The sequence below is a fragment of the Branchiostoma belcheri genome, unplaced genomic scaffold (genome assembly GCF_001625305.1).
Source record: "Branchiostoma belcheri isolate BF01 breed outbred unplaced genomic scaffold, Haploidv18h27 scaffold58, whole genome shotgun sequence".
Classification (NCBI taxonomy): Eukaryota; Metazoa; Chordata; class Leptocardii; order Amphioxiformes; family Branchiostomatidae; genus Branchiostoma; species Branchiostoma belcheri.
This window is the reverse complement of record NW_017804220.1, coordinates 190,746-212,332: the sequence shown is the minus strand read 5'-3', so window position 1 is coordinate 212,332 and position 21,587 is coordinate 190,746. Positions and strand designations below refer to the sequence as shown.

The 21,587-nt window shown below is 39.4% G+C and overlaps 1 protein-coding gene across 1 annotated transcript; it reads right to left on the bottom strand.

Annotated features, from left to right (window-relative positions):
- Positions 1-3,562: 3,562 nt before the first annotated feature.
- Positions 3,563-21,374, bottom strand: LOC109481821 (WD repeat-containing protein 49-like). The gene is made up of 27 exons (XM_019784427.1): positions 20,890-21,374; positions 19,935-20,022; positions 18,619-18,714; positions 18,342-18,395; positions 17,638-17,738; positions 17,154-17,277; positions 16,620-16,722; positions 15,714-15,801; positions 14,911-15,044; positions 14,235-14,339; positions 13,516-13,618; positions 13,105-13,169; positions 12,675-12,739; positions 11,705-11,864; positions 10,738-10,895; positions 10,304-10,372; positions 10,049-10,144; positions 9,429-9,544; positions 9,030-9,102; positions 8,351-8,446; positions 7,740-7,931; positions 7,134-7,296; positions 6,483-6,623; positions 5,899-6,050; positions 5,110-5,418; positions 4,535-4,670; positions 3,563-4,041 (listed from the first exon to the last, which is right to left on the bottom strand). The coding sequence occupies exons 1-27, from the start codon at positions 21,090-21,092 to the stop codon at positions 3,701-3,703; spliced, it is 3,531 nt and encodes a 1,176-aa protein (XP_019639986.1). The 5' UTR covers positions 21,093-21,374; the 3' UTR covers positions 3,563-3,700.
- Positions 21,375-21,587: the final 213 nt, after the last annotated feature.

Here is a 21,587-nt window from a genome sequence, read left to right as displayed (position 1 = left end):
CATTGTAATACTCGCATCATTTGAAAACGTCGTTTAAATACCGGATTTGGGTCTGGGGCAAGAATTTATGCTTTGTTTAAGAGTGAATTTAATTTAGAATATTCAAGCCAAGGTACACAGACTATCATGACCATAGAAAATCACATAAAATACATAGCAAATCAAATATCACATCAAAACAATCAATATGACAAGCTTAACTTAACACACATTTTGACAGAATATCAAAGAAACACCATACTATCATAGCCAATGGCAAATTGAATCAGACATGAAATACATGTACCTCATTTTAGAACAGTTTAATACCAAGGACATTATACGTCCTCGTTAATACCTATGTCCAACAACACATGAATTTATATTATGCATTTCATTCAAACATCAGTTAAACAGCATTCAAGCACAGCTCATATTGATAGAACATTATGGGAAAAGATGGCATACATATACGCCCTACTGAAATAAAACAGTAAAGTACATTGTATTAAAAGGCTTGGAAAACAGCGGGTCTAAAAAGCGCCCCTCAACGGCCATTTCAATAAGTGCAGGTATAAACCAAGGGAACCGTCGCCACATATAATTCACGCCATTCTGTGTTTTAGCTTCATTTTATTACAACACGTTCGGTCTAAATAGTGACGACTATATAAAGAACAGTTAAAAGTGCGACTCACCACCTAAAACGGGCGTAACGCGTCTTTAAAGACGAATTTTACAGGAGCTCTTTACCTTCCATGTACACAGTCGCCATCTTGCTGCAGCGTGGTCTTACCACCTAATAAGGAATCACCATAATTTGCATATCCTCAATTAAGTAAATTAGATTAGACACCGGTGTGATCTGACCATATGTTAATGAATAATCGTAATTTGCGTTTCGTTGTTCTTAGCTTTATGAAGTAATAGACGAACAATGTTATGAACATTATATAATTGCTTGTCTTACAAATATTGTTCTTTAATATGATTCAATCTCAAAAATATATTCCTTTAATCTTTTACTTAAATAGATGACAGCCTTACAGTTGCTTATAACAGGTTTACTTTACATGGTCCTTAATTGCATATTTTCTGTTATGCTTTAAACAAGATATCGTCTCAAGTGCTTCTCGGTGATATCCTTAATACAGCATGCCTTATAATGTAAACGTTGAATGTTTGAAAAACGTTTAAAATTTGGATCGATCAACTACGGTATTGTGTAATTTTCTCCCCTCAGTGTAGCTCCCCTCCATTTAATTTCTTTCAGAAGGCGAGAATCAAACGCCCACCTAATATCAATTAAATACCTTTCTATCCACAAAGAAACCTTAGCTTGTTCTGGCACGTTAAAATCGCCATGAATCGAAAGCGCCCTACAACGGCAACAAAACATCACTGCAATGATGGGAGCAATGAGGCTTAAGGAATAATCAATTGACTAACGTATCACTTACCTTTCTATTCATATTCAGAAAGAAAATCTGCTTCTGGCACATTAAAATAGCAATGGATCAAAAGCGTCCCACAACGGCGATAAAACATCACTGCAGTAATAGGAGCAAATGAACCAACGTATTGCTGTAGTCCTGCACTGGACTGCTAGGGGCCGCTTTTGATCCATGCACCGCACTTCACCCTCGTAACGTCTTCGCAATCTGGTATCCTTAGTCCTATCGTGCATAGGACGGGCTATCTTCGAGGCTTCAGGGTCCCTCTAGGCTAGTAGTTATCCACACCCTGGCTTAACTATGTCTCGGTAAGAATTTTGTGCGGTTGCGGTAGAATTCCCACCGCGCAAAACAGACAATAGGTGCCTACACCAACTGATAGCCTGGTTGAAGCCGGCGGCGAAAAGCTTCTACCGCCCGAGGAGTGCCCGCGCCATCCGCGATAGACTGGATACCATGCCAGTAACTTCGTAAGCTAAACTTATACAGCACTTCGCCTTATATATATGTTGTACTTTTGAAATTGTACCTCTTCATTAGATCCTAACATTTCACACCTTTATTGAAAAGGGATCTCCATTTATATTCGGGCTATGATGGTATTACCGGGGTACATCATAGTGTCTGAAATGAAATGAATTAAATGAGAAGACTAGGTGGTGATGTCCTTGGTGCTGATTGGTTGCTAAAAGTCAAATAGCTGGCATTTGGTGTAATTTGGGGTCTGATTGACATGATATATTATGGTAGAACCTTCTAAAACGTTTGGTACCGTCTTTCACTAATGACCAAATTACTGACAAATCCATGGTTAGTTTGTAAATAGCAACACTCTTGCAAAGATGGGCGGTTGTTCGTGATTTTCAGTAGACACGTTACTGTTGGGCAGACCAAGGTCAAGTTCAAAACCCAGATGTGGGGGGAATGTTCCATTGTTGCTGTAGGGGACCTTTTGTGCTCTGTAACTGACCTTCTTCACAACAGTAAAATGTATAATAAAGATCCATTCACAACTTCTCAAGACTTGCTCATTAACAAACAATTCCCCCACAAGCAAGGATCAAATACAACCTTCTTGACGTAGGTAAGCAAACGCGGTAAACAACATCAAAACATCTTTATGCTGAAGAAAGTCAACCAATTTATTCCTTCACAAGCCTATATACAAAAGTATACAAAAATACATCTTCATAAAATTGCCTCTCAAGTAGTCATGAATCAAACTGCACATAATAAGCACTTTTCTTGGGTGGTGGTAATGCAATATACACAGGAAAACACAATCTACATGTACATACACTAATCAATGTCATGAGGGCATTCTGCATTTTTTTACAACAGAATAGTAGTAACAGCCATGTAGTAAGGTCAAATTAGGCAATATTTTTCTGTACAAAATCTCAACTCCTTAAACATGTATACATCAATACATCAAAGTTACAAATGGACACATTTGGAGCAAATCTCTTAGCTTCTATGCAATAACAGTGATTAATCTAAATATCACTTGTAATCACAGACAGGCAAATCTCGTGTCTGATGGTCTTACTTTGCTGCCACAGAATGCGACTTAACTCACTTGAAATTCTAAACGAGTACATTAAGTGGTCAAACATGAATTTGTTTTGTTTCTGAGATACATGTCAACAGGTCAATCTCATGAATTTTTAGGACAGAAAATACATCAGTGATGTTTGCTCTCAGAGTCATCTACTCTGTAACTGAATGTCCAAATCTCCCAAAACTACACAAAGTATATACAGGGGCACAATGTATGGGCGAACTGTATGCTTATGATTCATATGTGTCTAGTAATCACTTTCTTCCAACACTGCACACAGAATGTACTGTCCCATGTTGAGGAACACTTTCTACATAACAAAATATCATAACTACATATGGACAGAAACATCTGATTTGCTCTCATTGCTTTTTGCTAACCGTACATTTCTGAGTGTGTATCAATCTCTTCCATCACTGTGGACGGAGATATGTTCCGAAGTTGTGCAATGTAATTTGTGTGCTGTATATGCAGAAATGAAAAATCATTGTGGTGTTTTGAACTTTTGATTCATGGTAGGAGGGAAAATAAGGTACATGTATTCTTGGTGTTTAAAGTTCATATTTGAGACAACTCTGTAGTACATTAAACTTCCAAAAACAAATTTGCCATGTTTTGATTTTCTAGTGTGAGATCAACGCAAAAACTGCGAAAATTAAACCACAAGAGTTTCGATCTGCACATTACAGCACTGCCTCGTATACGATTACGTATGGACAGACGAGCTGGAAGTCTCTGACGTTGTCGTCTTCCCCAGAGGCTTGAGGTGCCCCTTCTTTCCCATGTCGGGAAACCCCTGCACCTTCTGCAGACCTGCCTTCATCCTGGACTTTGGGGAGAGGTTGTCTGCCGACTGTTTACTGGAGATGGAGTTCATGGACTGCTTGCTCTGCAGAGACAGGTTGGGCTTGCTGGCGGCGAGGATGTTCTTGCTGGAACGTCCCTTCTTGCTGGCAGACATCATCCCGTGGACTGACTTCATCTTCAGCTCAAACTCCATGATGTACTTGGGGAAGAGAGTCTTCTCATCAAAGGCAGCCTTCAGGCCTGTGGCGTGGAATAGAAATTTCATTTAGATTCATAGAATCTTATTTTTGAATAATGTGACGTCACAGAACAATGTGGCGAATCGATCAATCCTTGAAAAAGACATGGAGTTGTACAGTTGAAATTTTGTTGGAACTTACAGTTCAAACTTCATAATGATCATATTCGTAGATCTTTTGTCAGCAGTACAATTAAGTACATTGATATGCTCCTGCATGAAGGCTAATAGAAGTCTTGTTACAAACACAAATGTGGGTAACTTTGTGTACTGGTCCATTTTGTTCCATTAGATGCCATGTGTACAGGAGGGTTGATAAATTACTCAAATTCAGCTCATTGAAGACTGCATGCATGACAGAACTTAAGTTTCTTGAGTGTTTTCATCACCACAATCTAGACACTGTTACTTATAGCTCCTTACTTTTATTTTCCTAGAAATACATCGTAGCGATGTCTAGATTTTTACAGATTGGAAAAAAACAGTGTGACCCACCGTCTGTCAGGGAAGGCAGTTTGGGCACAGTCTCCACCGGTGTCTCTGTTCTCTGTCCAAAGTACTTGTGAGGATGGACCACAAAGTCAGGCTTCTTCAGAACACTCATCTTCCTCAAGTCTGAGGTTTCCAGACTCTGAAAACAGTACAGGGTATTGTCAGGTCTCCATGCAATTGAAATACTGAATGGTGTGAAGACACCTAGGGAATTTGTGTTAACAATTTTGTAAACTTAGTATCAACTGCAGGCAGTAATTTTTCTATACATGTAGTCTACAAATATAGAAAAATGAGTAAACCTTATTACACATAGACCCTGCAGATGGACTATTCCTTACCATATAAGGCAAGTAAATGCAAAAAAATCCATACCTTATAAGGCCCTGTAGATGGGCTAATATCCTTACCATATAAGGCAAGTAAATTCAAAACCCACACCCCCTCCCTTACCTTATAAGGCCCTGCAGGTGGACTATTCCTTGCCATATAAGGCAAGATCCCCTTCCTTACCTTATAAGGCCCTGCAGGTGGACTATTCCATACCATATAAGGCAAAAACCCCACCCCTTCCTTACCTTATAAGGTCCTGCCGGTGCCTGTCCAGTTTTCTCCCAGGTGAGGTAGGGCAGGTTGGGTATGTTTGTGGGCTGTTTCCTCTCCCTCTTCTGAACCCGCAGGTCCTGGTAGGCCTTCCCCAGGTAGGTCTTCTCCCAGGTGTTGTGTCTGTAGTCCACGTCGAAGCCTTCCTCTTCAAACATCAGTTCTGTCATGTCCTCCTCCGCCTCCAGGGCCTGCTGTAACTCCTCATCCTCATCCCCCTCCCTCTCCTCCTCCTCCTCAGGCTTTTCTGTCGGGATGTACTCCTCAATTTTCCACTTCTCCTCCTGAGGGAATTATGACTGGTTAGCCTGTGTTACTGGTACTCAATCTCTTGCTGTCAGGGGCTGTTTGGGCCATCTCTGACTGGAGAGAACCATTCCCTTTCCAAAAACTACCAATAGGAGCACCATTGCTACACATTAGCAATTATAATGCTTACATTAACAGGATTGAGATGTTCTCAAATCTCTGACATAGCTTCTAGGAGCCTGACTAGTGGAACGGCTGCTAGAAGCATGATGTAGCCAGGTTAAATGTCAATCACTATATTGTCACAAAAACATTATCACATAGTTGTATTGCATCTCCATTTTGCAAGTTATTTAATTTTTGTGCAAAGAGACAAAAAACATGCCTACATTTATTTCCACATTTGCCCATTGATATAATCCAAAAGGTTTTAATATCTTTGTAGGGACATTGTGTAATATATGGTCTAACCAAGAAGTAAATTACTTAATTTATGACTTTATCGAAGGCCTTACCTGTCCAAAATATCCGATGATGTTCCCGTGGACATCCCACAATGCAACACTGCAGTCGGAGGAGCAGGACACGATAAGGTCGCAGTCGTTCCGCCGGCAGAACAACATCTGGTTGATGGAGTCTAGATGTGGTGTCTGGTTACACAGCAACGCTAGAGGAATTTTAGGGATAGCATCATCATCAACTGTCAACTTTTCTTTGGAACCTGATAATAATAATTATTTGTTATGTTGGTTTGGATGGAAGGTGAAAAGTAGTTTGTACTAATACATACATGATCCACATGAACTTGAGGTGAAAGCCATTTGCAGCCATGTGGTTAAAATCATGTGAAATGACATGCAATCATAAAAAAATGAAATCTAATTCGTAATGTAATTTGTAATTGTCAATGATTGTAAATTGTAAATTGCAAAAAAAAAGAAAGAAATTCAATCTGTTACCTTAACTCTTCCTTCCTGGGCATTCATTTTCAAAGCCATTTTCCTATGAGCCTGAAGTTAAAAACAATTTTCCAATCTAGACGTAATATACACAAAAGGGCTCCGCCTAAGAGGTGTTGCCAAAAAAGGGGAAAACTTACGAGGTGGGTCGGTGCAGACTGGACCATCGGGGTTGTGTTTCAGACAGTACTCCTCGATGTTCCACACCTTCGCGTTACCATCCACATCTCCTGTTGCTAGGTAACGGTTGCTGTCGTCCGTGGCCATGATGATGCTACCGACTGAAGTCATGGCAACAGATCACAAAGGTCAAATACTGTTGGACATTGTGGACATTGTAATTATGAACATTACATGTACAAGACAAAAATAATCATTTTTTATTTTATTTTACTGAATCTAAATCTCAAACCCAGTAACTGACTACAGTATGTGGTGTAACAAACCAATTCTGTAGTAACTGTTCTTATATAGTCTAAGTAGATACTACATTTGTATGTAAGGATAGAAACTGCAGCACACTTTCTCAATTACAATTTAAAGAATGTGCAATATGTATGACAATCATTATCCAGTTGTGCATACTCTCTTCTTCCATATCTCCCTATCCTGCATAGCTCTAGTTAGATCTACTAAAGGGCAGCATGTATCCTCACACAGTATCAGGTTGCATATGACTGACTCCCTTTGAAGTTTTGCATGAATATGCTTTGGTAACCACAGAGAACATCACTTAATGTTGCCCTGCCATTGTAAAGTAAAGCACATATAAGATAACTGAGGGTACTGACTGTGAGGGTGTGCCAGGAACTCTGACACCAGGCTGCTGTCCCCGGTACTCCAGAACCTGACGAACCCGTTCCCCCCACACGACACCAGGTTCCCTCCCCCCTCCAGGTTATCCCTCCTCTCCTCCAGAAACAACATCCTGGTGATAGGGTTCCCAAATTCACTCTGCAGAAAACAGTCATGGAAGAGATAACAAAATTATTAATTCTTTGCACTTCCTTTCACCATGGAAGAACAGAAACAACTTCATTTGAAAGCATTAGCAGATAAAAGCAAAAATATCTCATCACATGTAATGAAATACTCACTCACTATGGATAATAATATTAATAATACGTAATAAGATACTGTAATAAAATACTGATGCAACAAAAATCAAAACAATTGAAAGACGGCCATTTTTGTTCTGTTTTTCTGGTTGATAACACATGAGGAACACATCACTGACATCCTAAAACTTGTTAAACTTTGCGGAACAAGAAAACAACTTTATTCAGAGTTTTTGAAAGAAAGCAATGCAAAGCATTTACAGAATGAAATATTTATGCCTTTATTTATTCATTCAATGATTCATTTTCTCATGTTCAGAAAACAAACTTTTGTCTTACGTTTTCTTCATCCTCCAGACTCAGCAGAGTGACTTCGCGGGACAGCGCGGCTTTCTCGTCGGTACTGGTCAGGGACGACACAGTTCCCTGTCTCGTCACCGTGGGAACGCTCCCCGCCGTGGTCGTCTGACGTGTGCTCGTCTTCCCCTTCTGTCGCACTCTCTGTCGGAGGTGACGGGACGCTCTCTCCCCCTGGGGAAGGAATGAATGTCAAAAATCGAATGAATGAAGAATGAGGAAATGATTGAGTATCAAAATTGAATGAATGAATATCAAAGTTGAATGAATGAATGAACGTTTTTGAATGAATATCAAAATTGAATGGAGAATGAGGGAAAGAATGGATGAAGAAAGGAACAGATGAATGAATGAACAAATGAATGAAAGAATGAATGAATGAAAGAATGAATAAACAAATAAAAGGAAGGAAGGAAGAATGGAAGGAAGAATGGAAGGAAGGAAATGCATGAAGCTTTATTGTCTCTTGTGGTTTATGCACCCAGCCCATGTACACTGTAGGTTTTCAAGAGATCACACTAAAATACAAAATAAATGGTATATAAATCAGAAGAACACTGAACAGAGGACTTGTACAGATAGGTATAACCCACCTGGTTGTTCCACAGGATGATTTCTCCATCGTAGCTCCCTGTGGCTAGGGTGTTTGGATCACTGAATGCTCCACACAAAATGTCATCTTGGTGTTCCTAAAAGATGAAGATCAAAACATTAAACCTTTCCTACTGCTAATTAGTAGGAGGCATCCTTTCATCTCAAGAGATGATGGTAGCAGTCTAATTCTCTCTAATGTTGTGGCTCTGTGCAATGTCTAGTGTTGCAAACTAGTACATTGCAGAATCATACTCAAGGAACAGGAAGAAAAATTGAGCTCCTTTTTGCTGTGAAAAACTGACAGGGACAAAGCCCTGGTAAACATTATGGTAGAAATGGCTAGGTATAACAAATGCCTAGTTTCTAAATCATAAATTTTGCCCCAATTCTGCTTTTAGCTCCTTATTTCTATTTCTCTCTATTCCATCATCACTTTAACAGTTAACATAAATTTTCCACAGCATTTTAATTTCATGCCTATCCCACCCTTTCATCTTGGTGTGCAGCATGTTGAACCCTTACATTAAAATTTCATACTAGCTGCAACCATGAAAATTAACATTTAACGCAGCCCCCACTAAACACTATTTCATACTCTCATAATCCTTAATTTTATGTCAAAAGAAGAATGAAAAGAAGAACTATTCAAATGGCTGTAATAATGAGGTTTCTTCCTACCTGTCCACCCTTCCAGTCAGATGGCTGTACTGTGTATGTGTTGAAGGCTTGAAACCGGAATACTGTTATCATTCTGGAAATGCAAGATCAGGGATTGTCAAAATCATCATCTGTTCCATTTACAACTTGAATTGTAAAGGAAAATATGTTGTACACATATCAGAAAGGGAAGAAAATACAAGATGACAAAGGTTAAAACATAGCTCAAAGTTTGAATGTGCAACAAGCACCATGGCCAGGTAAAATACAACTTGCATCTCCAAAGCCAAACGGAGCACAAATAATTGTCTAAATAGAAACCAAAATACTAAATCAACAAGGCAAGCAGTGACGGTAGACCTCTCCCCTTGTCACCCCCTAGCAGAACACACAGAAACTGCAGCATGGAAAAGAGCTGACCTGTCCCAGCCCATGACGAGCACAGTTCTCTTCAGCACCAGCACCTGTGTGATGTCCACAGCTGAGTCCCTGCCTGCGTTCAGGAGGTGGTGACAGTGACCATTGAAATCCCAAACCTGTGACACAAATGGCAGCATGTTGGACACACAAAGATGCAGGTCAGAATGAAAGATAGTATGGCAGGAAATTTTCACTTTCTTTAGGGGGAATCGAACTGGAAGAGTACAACAATTGTAAAATTGATGGAAGGGGAACTGGTTGACTGCTTGGAAGAAGCTACAAACTATGTTTGAAACTTGTGATGTTATGTCTTACAGAAGAAATGTAACCCAAATAACATCTCAACTTCTCCAGTTTTCCACTGGACTAATGAATGAAAGAAGTTTATTGCATGTGTATGTGCTTACAAGCTAAGTACAGGTCAGTAATAAAAGCAGTTCTAGGTATTTTACTCATCAGTGTGGCATCTTACTACACACATCTGCAATTTCTAATGTATACCGGTATGTAAAATTTCAACTTCTTTTCACTTTATAAGACAGCTGTAAATGTAAGAACAGATGGGGCTTATCTAGTTGCATTGTAAGGAATATGAAATTTCCTTTGTAACAAAGACTGACCTTGACCGTCCCGTCTGTGCCTGCCGTGTACAGTCTGGTGTCACTGGGGTCCAGAGCCATGGTGGTGATCTCTGCATTACCATGGCAGTTCTCAAACTGGGGGAATTAATCGTAAAAATATAAACATAACTATCATCTTATCAACCTAGAGCCACTTTGAATTGGATTTAGGTTTGTACACTATTTACAAAAGCTACTAACTTCATGACTAAAACCTGCTAACTTCATTATATGATTATTACATATCACACTTACCTGTTTGACCTTTTGACCTGAGTCAATAATCCAGACAGTCACAGTAGAACCTTGGCAGCCACTGATGACCTGAGGGGGATTGACAGTGTTGTTCCTTCTCATTTCAACACAATGTCTTAGATAACAGCATTTTGGTAGAAATATTTCTTTTATTTCCAAAGATATGTACAACATTGAAGGAAGCATACCTCAACAGCCCAAATACATCCCTCATTTGACTATTGCCCTTTCACCTCCACTTGACCTTTACAGTACATTTGCCCCTTGACCTTTACCCTTTAGCACTACATTTGCCCTTTGACCTCCACCCTTTAGCACAACCTTTGTCCCTTGACCTTCATCTATTAGCACAACCTTTGCCCCTTGACCTTCACCCTCTAGTGCAATATTTGCCCCTTGACCTTCCCCCTTTATTACAACCTTTGCCCCCTGACCTGGTTGTATGTCCTGTTGTACAGCACACTGGTGATGGGTTTGTCATGGCTGAGGATTTTATCCTTCATCTCTGGCTTCATCTCCAGCAGAGTCAGCTGGTTGTTAAACGTTATGAACATTTTCAACCGCTCCTCGTCAAACTGCAGGAATGTGTACACTGCAAGGAGAAAACGTATGAAAATATTACATTTTCGTAAAAATGATATCTTTTTTTAATAAGTATGTTACAAAATGTAACATCTGTGTCCATAATATCACCAGGGTCCATAATATCGCCACCTTGAGAAATAGTGTGCTTAAAGATATTTTTACTGCAACATACTTTTGGTATGCACTCCTTCACACATCAAATGTACAAACCTAGGGTATGTTGCAGTAAAAATATCTTCAAGCACACTATTTCTCAAGGTGGCGATATTCTGGACCCTGGTGATATTATGGACACAGATGTTATGTCATGTTTACCAAAAATATCACCAATAAAATGTACCATGACACTGCAGCTCAGTTGTTTGTAAAAGTAAATGGTGCAAAACTCACCATGCTAAAAAAAAACACATGCAAGCCTAATATTTCAGCCACAAAACCTTGAACAAGACATTCTGCAGTAGTGTTTATATGCACAATACATTACAGGTTTAGCACAGACACAGTACATTCTGGTAGGTGATAAACAGTCAAAGCATGAGAAATTTGGCCATGTACAGTACAAATATCATATTCATTTGGTAAGGTTCAATAAGAAGTCTAAACTTTTTATCAAATGAATGCATTGATAGATGGGAAAACTGCAACAACTAGGATGACAAGGAGCCTCAACAGTTTTGAGGCCAAAATATGAGCATTTGGAGTTGATTCAGAACCTGAATTTTTTTTGGCAAATCAAAAATAAAATGAAGTGGGCAAATCCAAGAACCAATAAATTAAATTGGTATGGCCTTAGCTTCAATTGAGAACAAGCCCAACCTTCAGGTCCTTTAGGGAAGATGCCGGCCACCCTCTGTAGACAGAGCTGCTGTTGGATGTCCCACACCCTCAGCACCTTGTCTTTGGAGAAACTCAGGATCTGGCCCTTGGTGGTGTTGAACTGTACATTCACTACACTTGCCATGTGGCCTCTCAGCAACTGGGAGGATATAGCAGAATGGTGTACAGTTACGATCTATTGAAATACTGACAAGAATACCTCCTGTAGTACCTAGGTACATGTCTTGAAAGTTATTCTAAAATCTACTGTCAGTAATTTTTTGGACCAACATTTATCAATTGGCAAGACATGGTGACAGCACGCTCAAGTTTTTTCAACTTACTAGTATTTTCATGAATTCATGCTACCATGCAGAGGACAATTGCATGAACAGACATTAGACATGCTCATTTTCACCTGAGTGAAGTGAAGTGAGGATAGCCATGTAAAGTGCCTTTCCCAAGGGCACAAGATCGGTGGCATGGCAGGATTTGAACTCGGGAACTCCTGGTTCCAAGCTGAACGCACTGTCATCATGCCACACGACCCAAGAACTTACCAACACGTATAGCAGAATCTGATGTCCTTGATTTGAAAGGTTTGAAAGTTTACAAGTAACCAAGAGCTAACATCCGTGTCCAAAAATATCACCAGGGTCCATAATATTGCCACCTTGAGAAATAGTGTGCTTAAAGATATTTTTACTGCAACATACTTTTGGTATGCCCTCCTGCACACCTCAAATGTATATACCTAAGGTATCTTGCAGTAAAAATATCTTTAAGCACACTTTTTCTCAAGGTGGCAATATTATGGACCATGGTGATATTATATTATGGACACAGATGTTAAAACATAGATGGTAGACTACCTAAAACATATCATGTGAACTGGACAGTTATATATATACATGATGACACATGAGGACATGAACATATGACATTGTGTAAAATACATGGGATGACTTACACCAATGGGTTTGGAGGTGACATAGGGGTTCCACAGGGATACATGATGGTTTACTCCTCCTGTGACTGGAGAAACAATCATACAACATAGCAGGGTAAGGCTTAGGACAGAAACAATTAGACAATTATGCGTTCAACAAATAATATGGTTATCAAAAGACTTTTCTACTGAAGATTTGAAACTTTCTCCATGATGCAGAAGATTTACATCTTGAACTGTCAAGTACAAACTATTTACATGTGGGTTGAAATCATACTATCCCACTATGCTAAAAAGACTGGACGCCTTTTTACACATTTACGTAATTTGTTACAGACTGTGTGTAAAATAATCACCTTATTGAAGTTCAAAACACTAAGTAAAATGCCACTAATTTCATTCTTTGGTGCAATCAGTAAATATAACAAGGAAATTATCTCAAAAATATTACCAATCAGGTTCATCTGTTCATGGTAGTCAAAGCAGTGGATTCCTTGGCTCACATTGAAGGATATTCTGGAAAACAAAACAGAAAGAGTACGGAACTGAATACACTTCACCACTAGTATAGTAGCCTATTGGTAGCAGCCTACATGGCTCAATGGCAATAGAAATGGAGATGGGCACTGCACCTATTCACTGAAAGGTTTGCGAAGTATTTTGACTACATTTTAAAGCTTGGAGACTTGAAAAATGCTACAAGAGTATGGGAGTTAAAGACACACCATTATTAGCAAAATAGCTATCTTCAGTGGCCTGTGTTGCCCAGGGTCTACATGTATACAAACATAGATGGGTACTGCCTGTAAAAGTTTGGGAATGATTTTTGAAAACATTTCTAAGCTTTAACAAACCCACTCACGTTCTCATGCTGCGTGCAGCCTTCTCCACCCAGCCCAGCACCATGGAGCTACGGGCAGTGGTGGAGCAGGAGATGAAGCACTCCAGATGTGCAGCGTACCTCACTGTAGAAACAAGCACAACAAGGCTGAGGCAATAAAAATCATTGCCAAGACGACAACTGAATGATATATATTATTTCATGTGGTGGAGCTAACAATCTACATCAAAATTATAAGAAAAACAGATTTCCCTATCTTATAAACACATGCATGTAGTGAAATTTACAGGATAGATGGAGGAGGTGTGGGGCAATATACCAAATACACGTATAGGAGGAATCAGTCGTTCTTCTCCAGCAATATAGATTGAATAGTAATATAAAAATTATACAGGTTTAACAACTTAAATCCACTAGACAGGCAGGCAGGCTGCCATCAATCCCCAGCAACCATGCACAAGCATATCTAACCCTTGTGATACGGGAAACAACAGATGATAATCTTAAAAAACCGATAGTAAGTATAAACTAAAAAAAACACTAGTCTTTGACAGAGTGGATTGGGCTTCTGCCAATAGGTATCACAAAAATGACTCATGGATTATTTCTTTATTTTCACAAGCATCCCTTAGGTCTGAGTTTGGACAGAAGTCAAGATTTCTGCAAAACCATAAGAATATCTCTTGTCATTCAATCCAAAACTGGGCATAAAATGAAAAGAATATTAAGTAAGGTGTTACCTTGTCTGGTCCACTCTCCGTTATGCTCTCTGTGACGGGCCATCTTACAGTACTTGTCTCTCCCCTTGGCTATGTTACTCAGCTGTACTGTTACCGTCACTTCAGCTGTGGGTGTACAACATATACAATGAAATAAACATGAAGTCCATATATAACAGCTAGCTACACTGTCAACAATACCAGTCAGCTTCAAGACATTTCTCTTTGCTGACTGACAGAACCAAGCAGAAAGCAGAGTTGGAGGGAATGCTTGAAGTACATGTAGAAAGCAGCACAGAAGCACAGTGCCACATGAGAGTAGCTGTACAGAAAGACTAGCACTGACATCTCGTTGGCAGAACGTACAGCGCCTGCGTAAAATCTGGAATGTAGCATGGATAGCGCTGCTAAAGAATGCATTGCTTTGTGTTCACGTGTTTGAGAATGATATCCCATCGGTAGTTTTCAAATGTTATGTCGAAAAAGGTACGCGACAGAATTCTGCTGAAACGTGACCAAACATCCAACAGCAACCATGATTTCACACAGGTGCAGTACGTCCTACCAATGTACTACCGGTGGCACTAGAAACAGGGACAGCACTTGGAAGATTAAAACCTTATGAATGAGTTTAGTATACAGATCTGAGGGCTTTAAACAACCGTCATACTCAGAGTCGTGAAAAGTTGAAACCAACCTTCCTCCTCCCCCACAGGAGGTGTGGGTCTCTCAAACAGGGCGATGTGTGTGGAGGTGAAGTTCAGGGCCGTGACCTGACCTCCAACGTCCCCGAATACCAGAAATGCCTCGCTGGGGTTGTCTGGGTTACTCCTGGGAAGAGAAGTTACATTGACATTTTATCATAACTTCCCGCATTACAAAACAAGAACCTCTGGTTAACCTTGCACCAGGGTCAGTGGGGAAGTTGGGCAGGAATTAACTTTTCTCAAGTTGGAGTATACTAAATCTTATTCTTATGGTCAAAATGTGGAGATTATGTGTGATGAGAAAAATGAACAGGTCTGTCCTTGGTGCTGAAGGCCATCTACACATAGGAACAGGTCTGTCCTTGGGGCTGAACACCATCTACACATAGGAACAGGTCTGTCCTTGGTGCTGAACATCAGCCACGCATAGGAACAGGTCTGTCCTTGGTGCTGAACACCATCTACACACAGGAACAGGTCTGTCCTTGGTGCTGAACATCAGCCACACATAGGAACAGGTCTGTCCTTGGTGCTGAACACCTTCCACACATGGTAACAGGTCTGTCCTGGGTGCTGAACACAATTTACACATAGGAACAGGTCTGCCCTTGGTGCTGAACACCATCCACACATAGGAACAGGTCTGTCCTAGGTGCTGAACACCAGCCACACATGGGAACAGGTCATAAGTCCAATTACCATTATCTTTTTAGTTTGATAACAGTTTAATTGTTGCATAATGTCAACCCACATTATGTACTCTCTGTAGAATGCGTGGAAACAAGTAACTTACCAGTAGTCCAGAGAGAGAGGAGTGTACTCCAGCCCCTCTACCTTGTACTGGCAGCTGAAGTCCAACTTGGTACTCAAGTCATAAAAAACTGGAAGGCAAATGTAAAACAATTTTAGCGCTTAGTACAAAATAACTGAGAAATAACCAATATTAAACAGTATGAAGTGCAAACTTTAAGTCTTTTCATACCGAACCATGCAGCCATTCTCTCATTAGTCTAACCACTAATTGCTATGTTATCATTGGTTGAATGCAGACAGAGGTGAACAACCAAAATGCCACAAAGGCCAAACCAACTTAATTTTATGGATGACATCCGTGCGCGCATTGATTTTCGCCTGTCGCCCTCAAAAAAAAAAAAAAAGATCACCTCCACCGAGGCTCTGGCCTGGCTCTAGGCCTGGGTAGTCCATGCTAGTCAGCGACAAAACGGAGCCAAACACCCAAGCTATCAAATTCGAAGCTCCACGACTCAAGAACTCAGTACATAAGTATAGTACCGATTCATAAATGCCACAAAAAGCCAGCATGTGCCGGCTTGTCGTATACGTCACTATGTACTGTCGGGAATTCACAATACCAGCTTTGTATTCCTGTGGTTCAGTAGCATTTTTATTTTTGGCCGGAATTTTTTTTTATTCGCCCGCGCGCACTAGTTTGAGGGTCTTCAGAGGATGTCATCCATAAAATTAAATCGGTGTGGCCAAACTCTAAATGACATATCTACTCCGACTAGTTCTATTCTAGACCACAGGTTGAACACCTAATTTACAACATGTACAATGTACTACTTGTAACAGATTGTATTAGATTCTGCACTATATAGATTTTCACCATTTCTTTGACCCACAATGCAGACCATTGTGATGGATAGATTTTACAAGAAACATGAGTATTTCTGCTTACGTATCTCCTTGCTGGTTAAGGATAGAGCTATCTTGTTGATGTTGGGAAGGAGGACATAGTCGCTGACCCACAGGTCTTTGTCTTTGACCGAGTCCACGGAAATCTGAAGAGACATAAAGAAGAAAGGCATGTAAACTTCAAGTCACTGTTTCACAAAGAAAGAGACCATTATAATAAAATAATAAATAAATAAATAACAATAAGAAGATTATCAGTTTAGAATGATGAAGAATATGTTCCACATGTTCATACAAGTACATTTATTTACATGATAAACTGAAAAGCAAACAACAATACGTGAAAAGAAAAATTGTGACAGTAACAGTGTAATACTAATAGACCTATCCTATTGCTGTTAAAACGTAAAAATGCAAATAAAAGCATTAAAAAGCATAAATATTTGACAAACATGCAGCCATTCTCCCATTGGTCTAACCCCTAATTGCCATGCTACCATTGGTTGAACTGCTAATGATGATGGACACTCAGGATTGGTCTATTTGATGCAAACCAAGGCAAACAACAAGAACTGACCGTGACAGATTTCTGCAGTTTGCACTGTGGGCTCCAGAGGGCGACGCAGCCTTCCTTACTGATGGAGATATATCTCTGTGTGGCCTTGTGGTACTTAATCTTCTGTATCGTATCTTTATGAGGGCTGGAAATAAAACCATGACAATAATCAGAAAAATAACCATAACAAACTCATTTAGATGCATCTTCAAATGCAATGACAATCAAGTCTCTTGCCTGAATTGCTTGTTGTACAAAAGTAGCAAGAAGCAATAACATCCCACTAGAAAGGGACCATAACAGTTAAGATAGAAATACTCCTTTTGCAACTCCAAATTAGTAGCTACCGGTGCAATGCGGCTTTGCTACAGCTAGCGTTTAAAGACAGACACTGGGTCATGACTTCCCATAAGTGTGTTGGGTTCTTTTACATACAGAGGTGCCATGAAATCTCTGCTAACATGTGTGGATTTAGTTGAAAAGAGGATTGAAAGAAAAAGCGTACCTCTGTAGCACTTTCAGGTCCTTCCACTGTGGGACTTGTGTTGCCTTTACTCTGTCATCTTTCTCATAATACTCCAACAACATGTGGGAGGCTATCTTGTCCTGGAATGCACATGATGAACAAAATTAACCCTCAAACAATGCACACACAGTAAATCTGGCTTTCAATATCCATGCAGGGCTCGAAATACTGGGGGCATGTGCACCTTGGTGCACCCAAAATTAGAGCTGTGCACCCAATTTTTCTGGTGCACCCAAATATTTTCGTAGGTTAACAAACATAAAGATATCTAATGTATGCTAGTATACAGTATATTCTTGACATCTAGATGTCAGAAAAATACTATAAACTAAAGTATATATAAAGTCTTTGTTGTATAAGATTATTTCATAATCATATGGTGCACCCCCAAAAATTACCATGCACTCAATTTTTTTGGCTGGGTGCACCAGTGTACCTATTCCCAAAAGTGAATTTTCAGCCCTGCACATGCAAATAGGCATGATTCTCCAGAGTTTATCTAGTCAGTGCATGACTCATTAATCTAATAAGTGGCATACATTTAATACACTGGATACAGCAATAAATATCCTTGGTGTAAATCTTTCAATACGGACAGTGCATTAGTTTACATTTTTCTCCCAAGTTTGTATAATCATTGAGGATCACATGTACACAGAAAAGGTAAAAGACAATGTACTCACCCAGTCAACATATCCATCCTTCGTCACATCAATTTTGTCAAACAGTTCAGCATACTAGTGAACATAAACATATTACAGTAGTTGGTTAAAAGTGGCACAAATGTATGCATGTATACTTTCAATAAGTATATACAGCATAATATATCAAACATCAAACAATCACAGATTCCATATGGATAACCAAAATTAGTTACATCTTTTACCAGTATTTCATCATTTCTTGCGTAAATCTCATTGAAAAGAAACTAAGACAAAAGTACTTTTAAAAACAACCAACCTCCTCATTGCTTTGTCTCTTCAGAATGTCAGTCATTTTCTGTATAAACTCCTCTTTGTCCAAACTCAGCTTGTTGTCATAGCCACTGCCCTCAATCTGTGAAGAAACCATTCAAATTACTTGTGATAAATATCATCAATAGATATACAGCTAATTCTTACTTAAACCTCACATACATCTAATACCAGGGGAAAAAAAAGAAAGTTATGTATAACTACATTTGTTGTATTTTTTTCCATACTTCTCATTCTACTTCTTGACAACTAAGGCCATGTTGATTTGATTATATGGATGACATCTGCGCGCGCATGGATTTTCGGCCGTTTCCAAAAAAAAAAAAGTTTTCAACCATACTGTAAATCGTACAAAACGGTTGCAAAATGAGCAAAAATATACCGTAAGTTACAAAAAAATAAGTAAAAACTATACCAATGTCGTAGAATGCCAAAATCAAACGAAAAAAGACGAAATTGTAAAGAAATGAACTTGAAGACTAGATTATTCGCCAAACCATATTCTGTCCCATTTGTTCAACCCTCATGACCACGTAGATTTCATAATGAAAACAACTTTTTTTTTTGCAAAACTTTTTTTTTATTCGCACGCGCGCATCAGTTTTGGGGTTCCCAGAGGATGTCATCCATATAATCAAATCAACATGGCCTAATACAAAATAAATATCTTATAACTATTTTGTGTAATGAATTTTTCTTGCTCCTTCTTCTATGTTGCTTTGATCAACTTTCAATTCATGCATTCACTGCCAGCCATTAGTTAAGACATACTGAGTACAATTACCAGGTAATGTACAATCAACTACAAAATGATACTCGTCCTCAATTTTATCTAAATTACAAAATTGACAAATCCTTTGCTGTTGATGTTGAGTTTTGTGTGAACTAATCCAGAATCTTGTTGAACGACAGTCTACATTTGGGATAAATGGTACACATGTCAGGGCTAGAAATACTGGGTGCGTGTGCACCTTAGTGCACCCAAAATTGAAGCTGTGCACCCAATTTTTTTTTGTGGGTGCACTGGTGCACCCAAATATTTTTGTAGGTTATTTTTGTACATATCAAAATTATAATAGTGTACAGGATATTCTTGGCATCGTAGTGTCAGGAAAATAATAAAATCTTTCTCCTAGTACTTGTTTAAGATTTTGAAGTTAGCTCCTGTTTTGTTTTATATGGTGCACCCAACAATTTTTTTGTGCACCCAATTTTTAGGTTGGGTGCACCAGTGCACCTATTCCAAAAAATGAATTTCGAGCCCTGCATGTACATCAAACTATGAATACAAACTGCACTCACCATGAAGGCTTCCTGCATTGCCTGTAGTTCCAGCACATTCAGCCTACTCTCAATCTTCTCTCCTCCAAATGGCAGAATCTTCGTCTCCCTAAAATCAACATCATCAAATTAGCATTAGAAATAAAACTAACGTCAAACAATGTTCTGTCATTTTACTTCATCATGATACTGTTACATCACAGGGCACTTTAAAGGGCCATTATGTAACATTTTTGTACCAAGAATTGAAATATGAATTTGGAACTGAGTAGGGTTGATTTCACTTATTTGTACAGAAATAACCAGAAAATTTACTTCTTGTATCATCCAAATGTTACATACCGGTAATGCAGCTTTAAGTCTCCTTGGGTCCCTAAACCATTATGCTTTTCAAACACTGGTATACCAGGGTTATGTGTATTCTTCTTTTTTTGTAGAAAAATTCTTCATTGCGCAAAATCACTGGATCACAGAGAAATATTTTTGCAAATCACAAAGAAATCCCAACTTCTCTATACAACTACACATGCATCAACTCATGAATGGAGCGAGCTTACAAATGCAAAACAGAGTTGAACCAACACATAATGTCCTTGAACTCATTTGTAAGCCTGGGAATTGTTGGGGATCGGTTTCGTACATTATTAAGTTCTTCCCTATGGTGACTAATCCCGCTATTTCATCCAACAATCCCTGCTGTTCCGGTAAGACCTGCAACAAGTATTCTCATGCTATTCCCATCAATCACCTTATAAAGATAATAAGATCAATGTGGTATTCCCCAGAGGTATATTAAATGTTACAGTTGTGGTGCCAAAAGCTTTGGGTGAAAAATTATTATGCTGGAGCATATTGTGGTTAGTTCCTGCAGTTCCAAACCACCTAAACAGGACCTTGAGGTAATCTGGTAACAAATAGAGCTCAGAATATACTACTAAATTTGAAATATCGATGCCGACATAATTTTGATACGTGCCTGTCAGTCCCGGTGCTTGCCGCGCTGGAAGGCGGGGGCTGAGCGGTGTCCTTCCCGCGGCCGGCCTTCCGTGGCCCCGGCAACTCGGCCGTACTCGTCACCGCTTCCCTCTCTGCCCCTGCTTCCTCCTTTTCTCCCTCTCCGTTCGTCCCGTTTGGTAAAACCGTGCTGGAGTTTTCCGAGTCCCTCGCCTTTGCTTCCATCTTTGATCTCTGTTTACCTTCTTGGCCCACTTCAACTTCCTTCCTGCAACTCTTGTCTCTGATAACCTAGTTTGCCCTGTCACCACCTTTCAGCCATAAGGACAAGTATCTCCAAACTATACTGCATGGAATCCATCGATTTATGTCCTGCTACATCACACTTGATGCCCAGAAAATCGCATAATCTGGGGCAAAGATCAGGAATCACACCGTGAACTCTGCAACAAGTCGATCTGTCACTTAGTGGCTTGTTAGTTTCCATGGGCGCAAAATCCTGCGCTGTGATTGGTCCAACGAGGATTAAATTACGCGGCTGTTCGTTACGAAATTTTAACTGCCTGTCAAAAGAATTCACCTATTACCGTAAGTTGAACTTATTTTATTATCTAAAATGCTACAATTGTGATTTAAAACTTTTATAATTTGATTATTTTATACGGTTATGTATAAATAGATATCTTTTAGAGGTAACTAGTACGAAAGGGGCGCATTAAA

Coding starts and splice junctions, on each gene's coding strand:
- LOC109481821 (XM_019784427.1), bottom strand. CDS start 21,092: ATGGAAGCAAAGGCGAGGGACTCGGAAAACTCCAGCACGGTTTTACCA. Junction 15,045..15,713: donor CCTCTCTCTCTGGACTACTG/GTAAGTTACTTG, acceptor TTCTCTTCCCAG/GAGTAACCCAGACAACCCCA. Junction 10,373..10,737: donor ACAACAGGACATACAACCAG/GTCAGGGGGCAA, acceptor AATCCCCCTCAG/GTCATCAGTGGCTGCCAAGG.